This window comes from Rhinichthys klamathensis, unplaced genomic scaffold, assembly GCF_029890125.1.
Source record: "Rhinichthys klamathensis goyatoka isolate OS25496 unplaced genomic scaffold, OSU_Roscu_1.1 h1tg000011l_1, whole genome shotgun sequence".
In the NCBI taxonomy this organism is placed as follows: Eukaryota; Metazoa; Chordata; class Actinopteri; order Cypriniformes; family Leuciscidae; genus Rhinichthys; species Rhinichthys klamathensis.
In genome coordinates this window covers 21,017,797-21,039,202 of record NW_026606564.1, presented here as the reverse complement: position 1 = coordinate 21,039,202, position 21,406 = coordinate 21,017,797, and the positions used below count along the sequence as shown (strand labels likewise).

Genomic DNA, 21,406 nt, shown 5'->3' with positions numbered 1-21,406 from the left:
CTGTGATTTTGGATTGATTTGGTTGCGAGTGCAGTGCGCTTACAGAGAGACTCCGCCCACACGCTCTTCTGATTGGCTGTGATTTTGGATTGATTTGGTTGTGAGTGCAGTGCGGTTGCAGAGAGACTCCGCCCACACGCTCTTCTGATTGGCTGTGATTTTGGATTGGTTTGGTTGTGAGTGCAGTGCGCTTACAGAGAGACTCCGCCCACACGCTCTTCTGATTGGCTGTGATTTTGGATTGATTTGGTTGTGAGTGCAGTGCGCTTGCAGAGAGACTCCGCCCACACACTCTTCTGATTGGCTGTGATTTTGGATTGATTTGGTTGTGAGTGCAGTGAGTTTGCAGAGAGACTCCGCCCACACATTCTGATTGGCTGTGATTTTAGATTGATTTGGTTGTGAGTGCAGTGCGCTTACAGAGAGACTCCGCCCACACACTCTTCTGATTGGCTGTGATTTTGGATTGATTTGGTTGCGAGTGCAGTGCGCTTACAGAGAGACTCCGCCCACACGCTCTTCTGATTGGCTGTGATTTTGGATTGATTTGGTTGTGAGTGCAGTGCGCTTGCAGAGAGACTCCGCCCACACACTCTTCTGATTGGCTGTGATTTTGGATTGATTTGGTTGCGAGTGCAGTGCGCTTGCAGAGAGACTCCGCCCACACTCTCTTCTGATTGGCTGTGATTTTGGTTTGATTTGGTTGTGAGTGCAGTGCGCTTACAGAGAGACTCCGCCCACACGCTCTTCTGATTGGCTGTGATTTTGGATTGATTTGGTTGTGAGTGCAGTGCGCTTGCAGAGAGACTCCGCCCACACGCTCTTCTGATTGGCTGTGATTTTGGATTGGTTTAGTTGTGAGTGCAGTGCGCTTACAGAGAGACTCCACCCACACGCTCTTCTGATTGGCTGTGATTTTGGATTGATTTGGTTGCGAGTGCAGTGCGCTTGCAGAGAGACTCCGCCCACACACTCTTCTGATTGGCTGTGATTTTGGAATGATTTGGTTGCGAGTGCAGTGCGCTTGCAGAGAGACTCCGCCCACACACTCTTCTGATTGGCTGTGATTTTGGAATGATTTGGTTGCGAGTGCAGTGCGCTTGCAGAGAGACTCCGCCCACACGCTCTTCTGATTGGCTGTGATTTTGGGTTGGTTTAGTTGTGAGTGCAGTGCGCTTACAGAGAGACTCCACCCACACGCTCTTCTGATTGGCTGTGATTTTGGATTGATTTGGTTGTGAGTGCAGTGAGTTTGCAGAGAGACTCCGCCCACACATTCTGATTGGCTGTGATTTTAGATTGATTTGGTTGTGAGTGCAGTGCGCTTACAGAGAGACTCCGCCCACACACTCTTCTGATTGGCTGTGATTTTGGATTGATTTGGTTGCGAGTGCAGTGCGCTTACAGAGAGACTCCGCCCACACGCTCTTCTGATTGGCTGTGATTTTGGATTGATTTGGTTGTGAGTGCAGTGCGGTTGCAGAGAGACTCCGCCCACACACTCTTCTGATTGGCTGTGATTTTGGATTGATTTGGTTGCGAGTGCAGTGCGCTTGCAGAGAGACTGCGCCCACACACTCTTCTGATTGGCTGTGATTTTGGACTGATTTGGTTGTGAGTGCAGTGCGCTTACAGAAAGACTCCGCCCACACTCTCTTCTGATTGGCTGTGATTTTGGACTGATTTGGTTGTGAGTGCAGTGCGCTTACAGAGAGACTCCGCCCACACGCTCTTCTGATTGGCTGTGATTTTGGATTGATTTGGTTGCGAGTGCAGTGCGCTTGCAGAGAGACTCCGCCCACACACTCTTCTGATTGGCTGTGATTTTGGATTGATTTGGTTGCGAGTGCAGTGCGCTTGCAGAGAGACTCTGCCCACACACTCTTCTGATTGGCAGTGATTTTGGACTGATTTGGTTGTGAGTGCAGTGCGCTTGCAGAGAGACTCCGCCCACACACTCTTCTGATTGTCTGTGATTTTGGACTGATTTGGTTGTGAGTGCAGTGCGCTTACAGAAAGACTCCGCCCACACTCTCTTCTGATTGGCTGTGATTTTGGACTGATTTGGTTGTGAGTGCAGTGCGCTTGCAGAGAGACTCCGCCCACACGCTCTTCTGATTGGCTGTGATTTTGGACTGTTTTTGTTGTGAGTGCAGTGCGCTTGCAGAGAGACTCCGCCCACACGCTCTTCTGATTGGCTGTGATTTTGGATTGGTTTGGTTGCGAGTGCAGTGCGTTTGCAGAGAGACTCCGCCCACACACTCTTCTGATTGGCTGTGATTTTGGATTGATTTGGTTGCGAGTGCAGTGCGTTTGCAGAGAGACTCCGCCCACACGCTCTTCTGATTGGCTGTGATTTTGGACTGATTTGGTTGTGAGTGCAGTGCGCTTGCAGAGAGACTCCGCCCACACGCTCTTCTGATTGGCTGTATTGATTTTGGATTGATTTGGTTGTGAGTGCAGTGTGCTTGCAGAGAGACTCCGCCCACACTCTCTTCTGATTGGCTGTGATTTTGGATTGATTTGGTTGCGAGTGCAGTGCGCTTGCAGAGAGACTCCGCCCACACTCTCTTCTGATTGGCTGTGATTTTGGTTTGATTTGGTTGTGAGTGCAGTGCGCTTGCAGAGAGACTCCGCCCACACGCTCTTCTGATTGGCTGTGATTTTGGATTGGTTTGGTTGTGAGTGCAGTGCGCTTACAGAGAGACTCCGCCCACACGCTCTTCTGATTGGCTGTGATTTTGGATTGATTTGGTTGTGAGTGCAGTGCGCTTGCAGAGAGACTCCGCCCACACACTCTTCTGATTGGCTGTGATTTTGGATTGATTTGGTTGTGAGTGCAGTGAGTTTGCAGAGAGACTCCGCCCACACATTCTGATTGGCTGTGATTTTAGATTGATTTGGTTGTGAGTGCAGTGCGCTTACAGAGAGACTCCGCCCACACACTCTTCTGATTGGCTGTGATTTTGGATTGATTTGGTTGCGAGTGCAGTGCGCTTACAGAGAGACTCCGCCCACACGCTCTTCTGATTGGCTGTGATTTTGGATTGATTTGGTTGTGAGTGCAGTGCGCTTGCAGAGAGACTCCGCCCACACACTCTTCTGATTGGCTGTGATTTTGGATTGGTTTGGTTGTGAGTGCAGTGCTCTTGCAGAGAGACTCCGCCCACACACTCTTCTGATTGGCTGTGATTTTGGAATGATTTGGTTGCGAGTGCAGTGCGCTTGCAGAGAGACTCCGCCCACACACTCTTCTGATTGGCTGTGATTTTGGATTGATTTGGTTGCGAGTGCAGTGCGTTTGCAGAGAGACTCCGCCCACACGCTCTTCTGATTGGCTGTGATTTTGGACTGATTTGGTTGTGAGTGCAGTGCGCTTGCAGAGAGACTCCGCCCACACGCTCTTCTGATTGGCTGTATTGATTTTGGATTGATTTGGTTGTGAGTGCAGTGTGCTTGCAGAGAGACTCCGCCCACACTCTCTTCTGATTGGCTGTGATTTTGGTTTGATTTGGTTGTGAGTGCAGTGCGCTTGCAGAGAGACTCCGCCCACACTCTCTTCTGATTGGCTGTGATTTTGGTTTGATTTGGTTGTGAGTGCAGTGCGCTTGCAGAGAGACTCCGCCCACACGCTCTTCTGATTGGCTGTATTGATTTTGGATTGATTTGGTTGTGAGTGCAGTGTGCTTGCAGAGAGACTCCGCCCACACTCTCTTCTGATTGGCTGTGATTTTGGTTTGATTTGGTTGTGAGTGCAGTGCGCTTGCAGAGAGACTCCGCCCACACTCTCTTCTGATTGGCTGTGATTTTGGTTTGATTTGGTTGTGAGTGCAGTGCGCTTGCAGAGAGACTCCGCCCACACGCTCTTCTGATTGGCTGTGATTTTGGATTGGTTTGGTTGTGAGTGCAGTGCGCTTACAGAGAGACTCCGCCCACACTCTCTTCTGATTGGCTGTGATTTTGGATTGATTTGGTTGTGAGTGCAGCTTGCAGAGAGACTCCGCCCACACGCTCTTCTGATTGGCTGTGATTTTGGATTGATTTGGTTGTGAGTGCAGTGAGTTTGCAGAGAGACTCCGCCCACACACTCTTCTGATTGGCTGTGATTTTGGATTGATTTGGTTGTGAGTGCAGTGAGTTTGCAGAGAGACTCCGCCCACACACTCTTCTGATTGGCTGTGATTTTGGATTGATTTGGTTGTGAGTGCAGTGCGCTTGCAGAGAGACTCCGCCCACACACTCTTCTGATTGGCTGTGATTTTGGATTGATTTGGTTGTGAGTGCAGTGAGTTTGCAGAGAGACTCCGCCCACACATTCTGATTGGCTGTGATTTTAGATTGATTTGGTTGTGAGTGCAGTGCGCTTACAGAGAGACTCCGCCCACACGCTCTTCTGATTGGCTGTGATTTTGGATTGATTTGGTTGCGAGTGCAGTGCGCTTACAGAGAGACTCCGCCCACACGCTCTTCTGATTGGCTGTGATTTTGGATTGATTTGGTTGTGAGTGCAGTGCGCTTGCAGAGAGACTCCGCCCACACACTCTTCTGATTGGCTGTGATTTTGGATTGGTTTGGTTGTGAGTGCAGTGCTCTTGCAGAGAGACTCCGCCCACACACTCTTCTGATTGGCTGTATTGATTTTGGAATGATTTGGTTGCGAGTGCAGTGCGCTTGCAGAGAGACTCCGCCCACACACTCTTCTGATTGGCTGTTATTTTGGAATGATTTGGTTGCGAGTGCAGTGCGCTTGCAGAGAGACTCCGCCCACACGCTCTTCTGATTGGCTGTGATTTTGGATTGGTTTAGTTGTGAGTGCAGTGCGCTTACAGAGAGACTCCGCCCACACGCTCTTCTGATTGGCTGTGATTTTGGACTGATTTGGTTGTGAGTGCAGTGCGCTTACAGAGAGACTCCGCCCACACACTCTTCTGATTGGCAGTGATTTTGGACTGATTTGGTTGTGAGTGCAGTGCGCTTGCAGAGAGACTCCGCCCACACACTCTTCTGATTGGCTGTGATTTTGAGTAGGGTATAAACGGAGGTCGGAGCCAGCTGCAAATGGGTGGGTTAGCAGCAAGTAGGTGGAGCTTTAGCCGCAAGTGGGCTGTACAAACTTCCAGAGGATTTTGATTGGTTTATTTAGTATCACCTGTGTGTTGTAGTAGCTATTGGTTTATGCTCCACGGTTGGTGGCGGTAATGTGTAAGTTTTGTTGCGATCCATTAGAAAACAAAGAAGAAAATGTCAGCGTTCACAATCACATGTCAGCGTGCCGTTGAGATGAAGTAAGCTTGTTGTACAGTTTTTTAGTTTTATAAAAAAGCATTATAAGTTCTGAAAAAGACCATTTCATTATGGCGTTTGTACACTGTTTAGTCTTGATGTATTAAAAAAGAATAAGGGTAAAGTGTATCCAAATAAATTTCTGTAGGTTTTTTAGTAGCACACAAATTACAAAATCTGTAACGTGCATGATTTCTACAATTTGCTCTCCAGATTATGGATTCTGAAGACCATAATAAGGTATTGTGGCAGTGTAATTTTTGTACGTTTTAGGACTGCATTGATTTTCAAATTGTAAATGTCTTAAACGTTTTGTAAATGGATTTGATATTAGAATACAACTTCTAACTTAATTGTACAATGCATGCAATTCTTTTAAAACTTGTTATCATTCTAGTTATGCTTTTTTTTCTCTGTAATCCACAATGTAATGTAATGTAATTGAAACATTTGTTTTAATATCATAATTATTTTATAAAATGTATTACTCATATCAATCAGTGAAAAAAAAATGTGAAACGCATGTTATTGTGTTTTAGGTTCACTTATCAGTGAAAGATGAGCAGGACACTCTTGAGGCGTACCAGTGCCTCAAGTGCACACAGTTTCACTGCCTGCTTTGTCCTAAGGACAATATCAAATTTGATGAGAACTTCCAGGCAACAGGCCACCTTCAGTCCCATTTATCTTGGGTGGTAGTACATGGGTGTAAGTTGACCAAAATATTATTGTTATATTCACTATGAATAGGAGATCGTATCCAATCGTAATCAATTGCTGTTACCCATTTAACTTTTTTTGTGTTTCTTTGCATATTATAGTATGCACTGTATGTTGTTCTGGGACAGAAGTTTGACTTCACTGAAGTAAGTATTTATTTTTTTGTAGCTACATGCATTTTAATATAATTGAAAATTATACTAATTCATTACTTTATGTACACAGCTAAACATGAAGAACATAAGAAAATGGTGGTGTGCCATCTTGCTTGAAAGTTTTTTTTAGAGTAAGTGTGAAAAAATTAGCTGTACTTTTAACACGTGGTGTTTTTAAGAATCCCTTAAAGAAGTGAAGAAATCTTGTTCACTCTGTAAACTGTTTTGGGAAGTCATGGAACGGAATGATTTAGTGACTCGCTCATAACACTACTTTTACTTTCAGTAAAAATATATTCTGCAGACCCTTTGAGTGAAAAGGAGTAGCAAAGTGTTTCAGTGATGATGAAAATCAGCAGGTGTAAACACTACTTGTACTTGCTCTATCAAACTCCTTTAATATCTGTTCTTAATACTATTAGGGGTTGGCAAGATTTTGAAATGTTGTTGTATTCATTGGTGAATACGTTTAAAAAAAAAAAAATTATATTGGACCATTAATTAGATTTTTTTTTTTTTTGTATTTACAAAAGTCTTTACTGTAATTTCATTTGTGATCAATGTAATGCATCCTTGCATTCAATTAATTTTGATATTGTACTTGTTCTATTGCTTACTTTATTTGTTTTTGTTGCATGACAAACAAATTGTGGAAGACATGGGAGAAAGAGAAAACGAGCTGTTGTAGCTGGTATTGTCAGCTTTTTATATTTTGCTGATATTATTTTGTCAAATTAAAAATTAATGGATAATTTTTATCACTTTTTTTAAATTCTAATCCTCTTTCAGAAGAAGAAAAATGCACTGCACTCCCTGAAACCTATGGGAAGAAAAAAACTGAACTTGCATATGAAAGTAAGAACTTTGATATGAAACAAAGTACATATACTATGCTGGGTTTCAAATTATGTAACTATAATATTGGTCAGCTAATTTTAAATTACTTCATTTTAGCAGACCAAACCCCAGTTGTGCCCTCTGTTTTTAGCAAGGTATCCATAATCATTTTAATGATGATTTAAAATGTGTATCATAGAACGATTTTAATCCACTTATATTTTTCTTTAAGGATGAGCTGTTAAAAGACGATGACCCTCCATCATGCTGCATCTTCAAGGTAGTTGAATAATGTTATATAATGTGCTTTTTTAATAAAAAATTAACGGCCTGTGCTAACTGTTGCTATCTTTTCAGTTATCAGGAGCGTTGCTGAAGAACATACTACTTGAAGTTGTTCTTCAATAAGAAGATGCTGCCTACATGCCCCTGTCATTGGCTTGCTCAAGGTTCAGAATCAGGCACACTTCTTATGGCTAGAATGTAAATATTGACATTAAAAAATAAAACGCATAACAAGAACATCATTGATAATGTTAAATGTTATGTTCATTTTTTTCAGCTCAGGTGTTGCATGCCGGAAAAATAAGTCATCTCACTACAAACAGCTCTTCTGGAGGATGTACTCAATCTCCACTTGTTTGGAGTGTGGGTTTGAGTACAAATGCTGCACACCTGGTACGTTTTGTGTAAATTGGTGATGAATAAACTAGTTGTTAGTCTAAAGGAAAACTAAAAATCTAATTTACTTATGTCATCCCTTGGAGTTTAAAAGTTCTGGACACCATTCACTTGCATGGCATGGAGCTACAGAGCTGAGAAATTATTCGTAATGTTTGTAAATGTTCAATGTCAACTATAAACCCTAGTTCTTATTGTGCTTCTTGTGTATCCACCAGGTTATGCTGGGAAGGGAAAGCAAGGCGAGCTCAAGGGCATTTATTCAGAAACCTTCCACCCTGGATTTTGCCGTTTTCACTGCATGCAGATCAGTTCTAATGAGCTGATATAGTGTACTTACAAATAAAAAATAAAAAAAAGACTAAAAATAATAAAATAAAATAAACACTTTTGCAATCAATTCTGAGTGACTTGTACATGATTTTATTCATTGAAAAAAATAGTTTATCCACCCTGAGATTTAAATGTAATATATGTGTAAAACGTTCAGAAGAACATTAGTCTGTATTTAAAAAAATAAAAATGCAGTAAAAATGGATGGTAACCTTTTTTTTTTTTTTTTACATTAGCGAAATGTTTTTCATGTATTTACACATTCACTTCACTGAGTCCAATTGCATCACATTTTAATGTTAATTTACTTGATACTGTAGAATATGTAGCTAATATTCAGAAATATGCTTGAAATAAGGCCTACAGCCTGATGAATTTAAAACACCATCACTTTAAGTATGGTAAAAAAGGTGTAAAGACGTGACTTCATCATTGACAGTGAGTGGTATTGGACACACACAATAATAACAAAGCTGTAAGAAATCAGACCATGATGAGGAACGTAATATTTGATCGTTTATTTTCATTACTGTCGCTACTTCCTGCCATACTCATTCACCGCCGTCCTCGGCAATGACAGCTTGGGGATTTCCGCATAAGCTCCTCCCACTTGCGGCGTAAACTCCTCCTACTTGCACATTCGTGAAATCCCTCCTACTTGCGGCATAAGCTCCTCCCACTTGCGGCGTAAGCTCCTCCCACCTGCAGGTCTCCGGGCTGCAGCGATACATACATGGTGATTTTGGACTGATTTGGTTGTGAGTGCAGTGCGCTTACAGAAAGACTCCGCCCACACTCTCTTCTGATTGGCTGTGATTTTGGACTGATTTGGTTGTGAGTGCAGTGCGCTTACAGAGAGACTCCGCCCACACACTCTTCTGATTGGCTGTGATTTTGGATTGATTTGGTTGCGAGTGCAGTGCGTTTGCAGAGAGACTCCGCCCACACACTCTTCTGATTGGCTGTGATTTTGGATTGATTTGGTTGCGAGTGCAGTGCGTTTGCAGAGAGACTCCGCCCACACGCTCTTCTGATTGGCTGTGATTTTGTACTGATTTGGTTGTGAGTGCAGTGCGCTTGCAGAGAGACTCCGCCCACACGCTCTTCTGATTGGCTGTATTGATTTTGGATTGATTTGGTTGTGAGTGCAGTGTGCTTGCAGAGAGACTCCGCCCACACTCTCTTCTGATTGGCTGTGATTTTGGATTGATTTGGTTGCGAGTGCAGTGCGCTTGCAGAGAGACTCCGCCCACACTCTCTTCTGATTGGCTGTGATTTTGGTTTGATTTGGTTGTGAGTGCAGTGCGCTTGCAGAGAGACTCCGCCCACACGCTCTTCTGATTGGCTGTGATTTTGGATTGGTTTGGTTGTGAGTATAGTGCGCTTACAGAGAGACTCCGCCCACACGCTCTTCTGATTGGCTGTGATTTTGGATTGATTTGGTTGTGAGTGCAGTGCGCTTGCAGAGAGACTCCGCCCACACTATCTTCTGATTGGCTGTGATTTTGGATTGATTTGGTTGTGAGTGCAGTGAGTTTGCAGAGAGACTCCGCCCACACATTCTGATTGGCTGTGATTTTAGATTGATTTGGTTGTGAGTGCAGTGCGCTTACAGAGAGACTCCGCCCACACACTCTTCTGATTGGCTGTGATTTTGGATTGATTTGGTTGCGAGTGCAGTGCGCTTACAGAGAGACTCCGCCCACACGCTCTTCTGATTGGCTGTGATTTTGGATTGATTTGGTTGTGAGTGCAGTGCGCTTGCAGAGAGACTCCGCCCACACACTCTTCTGATTGGCTGTGATTTTGGATTGGTTTGGTTGTGAGTGCAGTGCTCTTGCAGAGAGACTCCGCCCACACACTCTTCTGATTGGCTGTGATTTTGGAATGATTTGGTTGCGAGTGCAGTGCGCTTGCAGAGAGACTCCGCCCACACACTCTTCTGATTGGCTGTTATTTTGGAATGATTTGGTTGCGAGTGCAGTGCGCTTGCAGAGAGACTCCGCCCACACGCTCTTCTGATTGGCTGTGATTTTGGATTGGTTTAGTTGTGAGTGCAGTGCGCTTACAGAGAGACTCCGCCCACACGCTCTTCTGATTGGCTGTGATTTTGGACTGATTTGGTTGTGAGTGCAGTGCGCTTACAGAGAGACTCCGCCCACACACTCTTCTGATTGGCAGTGATTTTGGACTGATTTGGTTGTGAGTGCAGTGCGCTTGCAGAGAGACTCCGCCCACACACTCTTCTGATTGGCTGTGATTTTGGACTGATTTGGTTGTGAGTGCAGTGCGCTTACAGAAAGACTCCGCCCACACTCTCTTCTGATTGGCTGTGATTTTGGACTGATTTGGTTGTGAGTGCAGTGCGCTTACAGAGAGACTCCGCCCACACACTCTTCTGATTGGCTGTGATTTTGGATTGGTTTAGTTGTGAGTGCAGTGCGCTTACAGAGAGACTCCGCCCACACGCTCTTCTGATTGGCTGTGATTTTGGATTGGTTTAGTTGTGAGTGCAGTGCGCTTGCAGAGAGACTCCGCCCACACGCTCTTCTGATTGGCTGTGATTTTGGATTGGTTTAGTTGTGAGTGCAGTGCGCTTACAGAGAGACTCCGCCCACACGCTCTTCTGATTGGCTGTGATTTTGGACTGATTTGGTTGTGAGTGCAGTGCGCTTACAGAGAGACTCCGCCCACACACTCTTCTGATTGGCAGTGATTTTGGACTGATTTGGTTGTGAGTGCAGTGCGCTTGCAGAGAGACTCCGCCCACACACTCTTCTGATTGGCTGTGATTTTGGACTGATTTGGTTGTGAGTGCAGTGCGCTTACAGAAAGACTCCGCCCACACTCTCTTCTGATTGGCTGTGATTTTGGACTGATTTGGTTGTGAGTGCAGTGCGCTTACAGAGAGACTCCGCCCACACACTCTTCTGATTGGCTGTGATTTTGGATTGATTTGGTTGTGAGTGCAGTGCGCTTGCAGAGAGACTCCGTCCACACGCTCTTCTGATTGGCTGTGATTTTGGATTGATTTGGTTGCGAGTGCAGTGCGTTTGCAGAGAGACTCCGCCCACACACTCTTCTGATTGGCTGTGATTTTGGATTGATTTGGTTGCGAGTGCAGTGCGTTTGCAGAGAGACTCCGCCCACACGCTCTTCTGATTGGCTGTGATTTTGTACTGATTTGGTTGTGAGTGCAGTGCGCTTGCAGAGAGACTCCGCCCACACGCTCTTCTGATTGGCTGTATTGATTTTGGATTGATTTGGTTGTGAGTGCAGTGTGCTTGCAGAGAGACTCCGCCCACACTCTCTTCTGATTGGCTGTGATTTTGGATTGATTTGGTTGCGAGTGCAGTGCGCTTGCAGAGAGACTCCGCCCACACTCTCTTCTGATTGGCTGTGATTTTGGTTTGATTTGGTTGTGAGTGCAGTGCGCTTGCAGAGAGACTCCGCCCACACGCTCTTCTGATTGGCTGTGATTTTGGATTGGTTTGGTTGTGAGTATAGTGCGCTTACAGAGAGACTCCGCCCACACGCTCTTCTGATTGGCTGTGATTTTGGATTGATTTGGTTGTGAGTGCAGTGCGCTTGCAGAGAGACTCCGCCCACACTATCTTCTGATTGGCTGTGATTTTGGATTGATTTGGTTGTGAGTGCAGTGAGTTTGCAGAGAGACTCCGCCCACACATTCTGATTGGCTGTGATTTTAGATTGATTTGGTTGTGAGTGCAGTGCGCTTACAGAGAGACTCCGCCCACACACTCTTCTGATTGGCTGTGATTTTGGATTGATTTGGTTGCGAGTGCAGTGCGCTTACAGAGAGACTCCGCCCACACGCTCTTCTGATTGGCTGTGATTTTGGATTGATTTGGTTGTGAGTGCAGTGCGCTTGCAGAGAGACTCCGCCCACACACTCTTCTGATTGGCTGTGATTTTGGATTGGTTTGGTTGTGAGTGCAGTGCGCTTACAGAAAGACTCCGCCCACACTCTCTTCTGATTGGCTGTGATTTTGGACTGATTTGGTTGTGAGTGCAGTGCGCTTACAGAGAGACTCCGTCCACACACTCTTCTGATTGGCTGTGATTTTGGATTGATTTGGTTGTGAGTGCAGTGCGCTTACAGAGAGACTCCGCCCACACGCTCTTCTGATTGGCTGTGATTTTGGATTGGTTTGGTTGTGAGTGCAGTGCGGTTGCAGAGAGACTCCGCCCACACGCTCTGCTGATTGGCTGTGATTTTGGACTGATTTGGTTGTGAGTGCAGTGCGCTTGCAGAGAGACTCCGCCCACACGCTCTGCTGATTGGCTGTGATTTTGGATTGGTTTGGTTGTGAGTGCAGTGCTCTTGCAGAGAGACTCCGCCCACACGCTCTTCTGATTGGCTGTGATTTTGGATTGATTTGGTTGTGAGTGCAGTGAGTTTGCAGAGAGACTCCGCCCACACATTCTGATTGGCTGTGATTTTAGATTGATTTGGTTGTGAGTGCAGTGCGCTTACAGAGAGACTCCGCCCACACACTCTTCTGATTGGCTGTGATTTTGGATTGATTTGGTTGCGAGTGCAGTGCGCTTACAGAGAGACTCCACCCACACGCTCTTCTGATTAGCTGTGATTTTGGATTGATTTGGTTGTGAGTGCAGTGCGCTTGCAGAGAGACTCCGCCCACACACTCTTCTGATTGGCTGTGATTTTGGACTGATTTGGTTGCGAGTGCAGTGCGCTTGCAGAGAGACTCCGCCCACACACTCTTCTGATTGGCTGTGATTTTGGATTGGTTTGGTTGTGAGTGCAGTGCTCTTGCAGAGAGACTCCGCCCACACACTCTTCTGATTGGCTGTGATTTTGGATTGATTTGGTTGCGAGTGCAGTGCGCTTACAGAGAGACTCCGCCCACACACTCTTCTGATTGGCTGTGATTTTGGATTGGTTTGGTTGTGAGTGCAGTGCTCTTGCAGAGAGACTCCGCCCACACACTCTTCTGATTGGCTGTGATTTTGGATTGATTTGGTTGCGAGTGCAGTGCGCTTGCAGAGAGACTCCGCCCACACACTCTTCTGATTGGCTGTGATTTTGGACTTATTTGGTTGTGAGTGCAGTGCGCTTGCAGAGAGACTCCGCCCACACACTCTTCTGATTGGCTGTGATTTTGGACTGATTTGGTTGTGAGTGCAGTGCGCTTACAGAAAGACTCCGCCCACACTCTCTTCTGATTGGCTGTGATTTTGGACTGATTTGGTTGTGAGTGCAGTGCGCTTACAGAGAGACTCCGTCCACACACTCTTCTGATTGGCTTTGATTTTGGATTGATTTGGTTGTGAGTGCAGTGCGCTTACAGAGAGACTCCGCCCACACGCTCTTCTGATTGGCTGTGATTTTGGATTGGTTTGGTTGTGAGTGCAGTGCGGTTGCAGAGAGACTCCGCCCACACGCTCTGCTGATTGGCTGTGATTTTGGACTGATTTGGTTGTGAGTGCAGTGCGCTTGCAGAGAGACTCCGCCCACACTCTCTTCTGATTGGCTGTGATTTTGGATTGATTTGGTTGTGAGTGCAGTGCGCTTGCAGAGAGACTCCGCCCACACACTCTTCTGATTGGCTGTGATTTTGGACTGATTTGGTTGTGAGTGCAGTGCGCTTGCAGAGAGACTCCGCCCACACACTCTTCTGATTGGCTGTGATTTTGGATTGATTTGGTTGTGAGTGCAGTGCGCTTGCAGAGAGACTCCGCCCACACTCTCTTCTGATTGGCTGTGATTTTGGATTGATTTGGTTGTGAGTGCAGTGCGCTTGCAGAGAGACTCCGCCCACACGCTCTTCTGATTGGCTGTGATTTTGGACTGATTTGGTTGTGAGTGCAGTGCGCTTACAGAGAGACTCCGCCCACACGCTCTTCTGATTGGCTGTGATTTTGGACTGATTTGGTTGTGAGTGCAGTGCGCTTGCAGAGAGACTCCGCCCACACACTCTTCTGATTGGTAGGGTCAGAAATAGGCATAAACAACATGAAAGCATGAATCCCCCTGCCTTGTATCAGCGGCTCAGGCTGCTGGTGCTGTAATGGTGTGAGGGATATTTTCTTGGCCTCTTAGTACCAATTGAGCATTTTTGAAACGCCACAGAAGAAGGTTAGTGAGAATGAAATACTTTAACGTATAATTCTCACAGTGCCATTAAGTGCAGCACGAGCGTGATGAATGCCCAGACACTTTACTACACTAATAAAGCAAGGACACTGAGGGACACACATCTGAAATTACATCGTGTTCACCACAAGGAGAATAATCCACTAAAAGAGGTCGCTGAATGCGAATCCAATCCTGATGCATGGGAACTCTTCTCCCCGGGCTATGGGGAATCGCTCGTAATTACAGCGTGTTTGCACTGTGTTAGTTCAGATTAAAGCGTTCATTAGAGTGCAGAAATGGAGATATTACTGCATTCGTGCAGCGATGTGACTGTGGTCATGATTGCGTGTGTGTGTGTGTGTGTGTGTGTGTGTGTGTGTGTGTGTGTGTGTGTGAAAGTGACAGTTGGAATTCAAATTTACGAACATTCCCCATTGTTAAAGTCTATGGGATTTATTTGCCGCTTTTTTCGTCCGCTGTGTGAACATCGTAAGTCCGATCTGATAGGAAATATATAACACACCTCTCCTCATTAATATCAATTTGAAAACTTTCAAGATTACAGATGTTTTTTTTAAGTATTTCATTATCTGTGTTTACCTTCCTAACTTGTAATGAATTAGCCATAGCATGACCGTTTCCAGGCCCAGATCCGCTGGAGAACCAGAGAGTCGTCTCAGTAATTCTCCAAGACCTGTCTCTCTCACACACCTTCACTAACCCGGAGATTCAGTCGCTGACCTTTCAGCTGCAGGCCAAGTCATTAACCTCCACACACACACACACACACACAGGCCACAGCATATTAGTGTGGACTGAAGATTTAAAAGCCAATCCAGTTAGGTCGTGCAATGTTATCAACAGAAATGCTGTAGGCGCATGAAAATTGGTCATAAATATGTGTTTAGGTGTAGAGAAACCATTATTCCCTGCACTTTTTGGTGGGTAATCAATGTTAGAAAGTTTCCCCAAGTAATGTGTAGTCCCCTGGTTTAGAGATATGCGTGTGTGCGTGTGTGCGTGTGTGTGTGTGTGTGTGTGTGTGCTTGTGTGTGCGTGTGTGTGTGCGTGCGTGTGTGTGTGTGTGCTGTTGTTGTCTGCTCCTCTTCTTTACTGACTGTGAAACAAGCGAGGACACTACAGCACACATTTCTGAAACGAGTTGTAATGGCAAGATGATTATGTTGTGTGTGTGTGTGTGTGTGTGTGTGTGACTTGGACTCTAGTTCAGAGACTTGAGACTTGACTTGGACTCTAGCTCAAATACTTGAGACTTGACTTGGACTCTAGTTCAGAGACTTGAGACTTGACTTGGACTCTAGCTCAAAGACTTGAGACTTGACTTGGACTCTAGCTCAAAGACTCGAGACTTGACTTGGACTCTAGCTCAAAGACTTGAGACTTGACTTGGACTCTAGCTCTGAGACTTGAGACTTGACTTGGACTCTAGCTCAAAGACTTGAGACTTGACTTGGACTCTAGCTCAAAGACTTGTGACTTGACTTGGACTCTAGCTCAAAGACTCGAGACTTGACTTGGACTCTAGCTCAGAGACTTGAGACTTGACTTGGACTCTAGCTCTGAGACTTGAGACTTGACTTGGACTCTAACTCAAAGACTTGAGACTTGACTTGGACTCTAGCTCAAAGACTCGAGACTTGACTTGGACTCTAGCTCAAAGACTTGAGACTTGACTTGGACTCTAGCTCAAAGACTCGAGACTTGACTTGGACTCTAGCTCAAAGACTTGAGACTTGACTTGGACTCTAGCTCAAAGACTTGAGACTTGACTTGGACTCTAGCTCAAAGACTTGTGACTTGACTTGGACTCTAGCTCAAAGACTCGAGACTTGACTTGGACTCTAGCTCAAAGACTTGAGACTTGACTTGGACTCTAGCTCAAAGACTCGAGACTTGACTTGGACTCTAGCTCAAAGACTTGAGACTTGACTTGGACTCTAGCTCAAAGACTTGAGACTTGACTTGGACTCTAGCTCAGAGACTAGAGACATGACTTGGACTCTAGCTCAAAGACTTGAGACTTGACTTGGACTCTAGCTCAAAGACTTGAGACTTGACTTGGACTCTAGCTCAAAGACTTGTGACTTGACTTGGACTCTAGCTCAAAGACTCGAGACTTGACTTGGACTCTAGCTCAAAGACTTGAGACTTGACTTGGACTCTAGCTCAAAGACTCGAGACTTGACTTGGACTCTAGCTCAAAGACTTGAGACTTGACTTGGACTCTAGCTCAAAGAATCGAGACTTGACTTGGACTCTAGTTCAGAGACTTGAGACTTGACTTGGACTCTAGCTCAAAGACTCGAGACTTGACTTGGACTCTAGCTCAAAGACTTGAGACTTGACTTGGACTCTAGTTCAGAGACTCGTGAGCATCTCTGATATCAGGGCCGTACGTAGGGTTTTCTAAATACCCAGGTCCCATAAATTATATTGCTAGGGGGGGAAATTTAGATTTTCCTGAAAAAAAAGAAAAAAAATTACATTTAAAAAATGTAACGTCGCGTTGGGATTCGCGCTCGGCTCGCGCTTCTGTGAACAAAAATCCCGCTTGTTTTGATTGGACTCAAACATTTTGACATTGACGAGCGGGTGTTTGAGTGCTGAAGCACATCAGATGAGGTCAGTTATCGTCGCGATGGAAGAATCATTGCAGCAACAAATTAGAGTTAATATTAGGGGTACGACCCAGACTGGGTGTTTTTTATTCACGAGATTGGATTAGCAACTAAATGATGCGCATCAGAGGGGATTTAGAAGTGGGTATATGCAATGCCGACTGAAAAAGCGTAGTGTATAGTGCACGACACCACTGCGCATGACGTCACATTTCGTGAATTTTCACGCCGACTCGGACCCGACTGACAGACAATTGAGCTACAGGCTGATAGAGGCGACCGTGGTGGACAGTCAAGGTGTCATTCTTTCTATTACATTATGGTTGGCTCATAAATGTACAAATGAAGATTTTTTTTGAAGTAGAAACCTACATAGCCTAGATATAATTTTTAGGTGCTCAAAACAGACATGATTTTCATTGATTTTCTTAGCTTAATTTAGTCTACTAGTCTACAACATGTAATTTCCCCTTCCAGCGCTCTTTCTGCTCAGATGTATGTTATTGTCCACATGAACTGTGACGCTCCTTTTGTTCTGGGTGACGGTTGTGTGAAAAGCACCGAATTAATGAAAAATATAGTTTTCATAAAGGATGACAGACAGAATGGACACATTAAAAGTATGTGAGCTTTCAATATGTGCTTGAAAACACACACAAAATGTGAAAGAACTGCTGTATAAAAATTCACAGCATTAAAAGTTGAAGTATTTGACCGTGACACGTGTTGTTGAGTTGGTTCATGACTTCAGCTCAAAGCTGGGCTTGCTCATCCCGACTGTCTAACATGAGGATTGTTTCATGTTTGCTCCAATTATAAATGCGTGTTATTAAACATGACACACATATTCTTCTTCTGAAAGCAGTGTGTGTGTGTGTGTGTGTGTGTGTTGCACACGTCCGGGTGAGAATGGAGGAATGCGCTGAGATTGTGTGTGCACAGGGAGGGAAAATATTACAGTTGGAACATTTTCCCGTAAAAATGTTTGATGGAATTCCGAGCGATCCGGACAATCTCAACTCCTCTCTCTCTACACACACACACACACACACACACACACACACACACACACACACACGCTTGACACTCACAGCGAGAGAGAGAGCTCTAACACACTCGCTGGAACAGACGGAGTGTGTTTAGAATGAGGTTTTTGTGTGCATGTAAAATCCTTTTGTTAGACTGTGTGTGTGTGTGTGTGTGTAAGATTCAGCAGTGTTTACACTCTTCTATCTCTCTCTTCTCTTCTCACAATATTCTATACGCTGTTCTGGATTGTGTCGTATAATAAATCACTGATAAAAATGATTCTGTGGTGAAGTAAATTATACTGAAAGAAAACATGTCATTTCTAACTGAATAAGTTAGTTCAGGCAAGTATAAAAAAAACAGTAAATTCTATATTAATACTCAATTTAAGCTTGGAGAAATAAAAGTGTAAATATCAACATAATAAAATTAAGTACAACCTACTCCACTTTCCGACTCTGGTATTCCCATCATGCATGAGTAGTTCATAAGTTCACATTTTCACTGGTTTCCAGCTGTAGTTACTGTTTTATCACTGCTTTTGTTGTTGGGTTTAGTAACTTCTACTTACAATGATCCAGTGAAAGTTACCGTTATTGTAAGTTGTGGACCGAGTATTGAGGTCTCATTACTTATATATACACAACATCTACTGGATGTATTATTTACTTAGAGGTTCTATGTAAAGCAATCACTTTAAAAGCATGGCTTTATTCAGTGTTATATTGTTTAAGTAAAATGAACAGAGTATTGCAAAGTAAACTGCAATTAAGTAGAAATTACTCAACAATTGAAATTTACTTAAAAAAATCTAAAATTAAGTACTTTTTCCCAGTGCACGGTGACTCATTCATATTGAATTATTAATTGTGTTTAATTAGGGTTATTTTTTTGCTAATTTAGATGCACAATTAAAAAGGGTATATTACTTTGTATCACCGAGTCGACTGTGAGTCATATAACGTTAGTAACACTTTATTTTACACGTGTTACATGCAATTAACTGTAAATCAATCATAATTACAAGCAACTAACCCCATCAAACCAAACCCTAATAATTAAACACAGTTAATTAATATTACTCAGTACACTGAAAAATAGTGTTACCCTTTATTTTGTGTCCTTTTTACAATGTTACATAGTTACCATATCTAAATTATGCATAATTACATGCAACTAACCCTCAACCAAACCCTAACCCTATAGAGAGTACATGTAGTTCATTAATATTACTCAGTACTTAAATATATAATTACACTGTAACACAGACACCTTTAAATAAAGTGTAACCGGTTTTTACTATCAGTTTTTGGAGAGACTAGAAAAAGATTATTGCAATAATTTTACAACTATTCTTTCTATTTCAAAATCTCATGCTTAATTCAATCTGTTTCTCCTGAATTATGTGTGGAAGTGACTAAGAGAAGATGAACTGAACTGGTGAAGGTGTGAGCAGTCGTGTTGAGCTAATGCTGGTGTGTGTGTGTGTGTGTTCTGTGGCGTAGCGGCGAAGCCGGCGGAGAAGGAGGAGGTGCCAACCGTCGCCGGGAAGATGGACGCCGACAAGGGGAACAAGAAGAAGGAGAAAGACGGCAAAAAGGAAGGCAAGGGTGCGAAAGAAGGGAAGGCAGAGGAGAAGGAGAAGGAGGAAGCCCCGAAGAAGAAAGGGGAGAAAGGCACATCGAAGAAAGAGGCATCGGACGCAGGAGGGAAAGGCAAAAAGGGAGGAGAAGAGAAAGGAGGGAAAGGAGGAGGAGCCAAAGGCAGTGAAGCCAAGAAGCCTGCGAAGAAGTGAACATCACTGTGTGTGCTAAACTTTTTTAATTGCTTTTGTAAGACACTTTATAAATGTACATTTACAGTTTGTTTATTTTATTGTAAATTGTAAATATGGACAATAAATGCGTCTCTGTTAATTATACATTTTCATTTATTTCTTATTCACATGATACACATGATCAGCACTAAATCATACAACACTGGTGCTTAGAAAAGTTACTTTGCATGTAACATATAAACAACAACAACAACAAAATCACGTAAAATGTTCATTTTTAAAATACTGTAAAAAAGAATAGTTCTCCACAAATGAAAGCGGTCCTCGTTTCCTCTCCTGTGTGCTCGTCTGGAGCCGGCTTCTCCACTGCTTGAGAAAGAAAGGAAATGCTGCCAGAATGCTCAGTTGTGGATCAAATATTGCTTGTCGCAATGTGTCAGATTCACCTTTCCAACGAGAACATGAATAAACATGTGGGAAATGCACAGGAGTAAAGCAGAGACGACAGTGACTCAAAGCAGATCATCTTCTCTGATCGATCAGTGTGTCGTACATGACTGAACCACACACACACACACACACACACGGGCGCACACACACACACACACACACACACACACACAGGCACACACACACACACACACATGCGCACACACACATGCGCACACACACACATACACAGACACACGCGCGCGCACGCACACACACACACACAGGCGCACACACACACAGGCGCACACACACACAGGCGCACACACACACAGGCGCACGCACACACACACACACACGCACACACGCACGCACACACGCACACACACACACAGGCGCACACACACACAGGCGCACACACACAGCGTGCAAACAGAGAGGGCATTTCAGGAATAACACTAAATTTAATGGTTAAAAAAATCCTCAAATTCAAGTTCAAACGTTTGTTATATAGAGAAAAGCAGAATGCATATGTTTATATTTTATGGTTTGAATGTAAACTTTTGCATACACTTTATTTTAAGGTGACGTACTTACATTGTACTTAAGTACTGAGTAATTAATCAACTACACGTACTTACTATAGAGTTACAATTAGGGTTTAGTAACTTGTAATTATGTATTATATGTATATGTATTATTGTATTATTACTTTCTTTTACAGTGTCAGTTACATATGTTACATGTAGTTACTATAGTAATAACTATTAATTATGCATAATTACATGCAACTAACCCTCAACCAAACCCTGATCATAACCCTTTAGTACATGTAGTTACTCAATATTACTCAAATGTATGATTACATAATTAAAATATTAAACCTTAACCGCACATGTAGTAACGTGTAACTACGTCACCTTAAAATAAAGTGTTACAAAACGTATTTTTTGAGGATCATAATTTCAGCAAGTATATCAGCATATGAATTACTGTCTTTCCATATTAATTATTACATTCCAGAATATATGCAGAGAAACACATTGAGCTCATAACTGGATGTAAACACAATATGAATGAATATACATGGAGTAAAAAAAGCAGCATTATATTACACATAAGAGACCATGAGCCTCTAAAACTATAATACTGACCAACAAATAACGGCTTCATGAACAATCCCCATATACATGTACAAAAAAACTGTTTGTTCTTCCTTATGGCTGTAAAAAAATAATAATTTGGCGTCTGATGATTTTCATCTTCCCATATACATTATGATGAAGCGCTTGACTGTAATATGAGGCGAGTAATATGAGTGAAGCGCAAGCATAATGAAAGACTTTCCAGGATGAAATCTATATATGTGAAAAATATGACTCATTAATTTCACGATAAT

General features: G+C 43.7%; 1 protein-coding gene and 1 long non-coding RNA gene across 2 annotated transcripts in view; both read left to right on the top strand.

Annotated features, from left to right (window-relative positions):
* The window catches only part of tmie (transmembrane inner ear), a 56,145-nt gene extending 36,499 nt beyond the window's left edge, over positions 1-19,646 (top strand). The window contains 1 exon segment of the mRNA XM_056266376.1: positions 19,307-19,646. Within this exon segment, the coding sequence (XP_056122351.1) occupies positions 19,307-19,596 (290 nt within the window). The 3' untranslated portion in view covers positions 19,597-19,646.
* Positions 5,923-7,265, top strand: LOC130100782 (uncharacterized). Its single transcript, XR_008808925.1, has 3 exons — positions 5,923-5,991; positions 7,113-7,150; positions 7,228-7,265. It is a non-coding gene; the product is annotated as an uncharacterized LOC130100782 (long non-coding RNA).
* Positions 19,647-21,406: the final 1,760 nt, after the last annotated feature.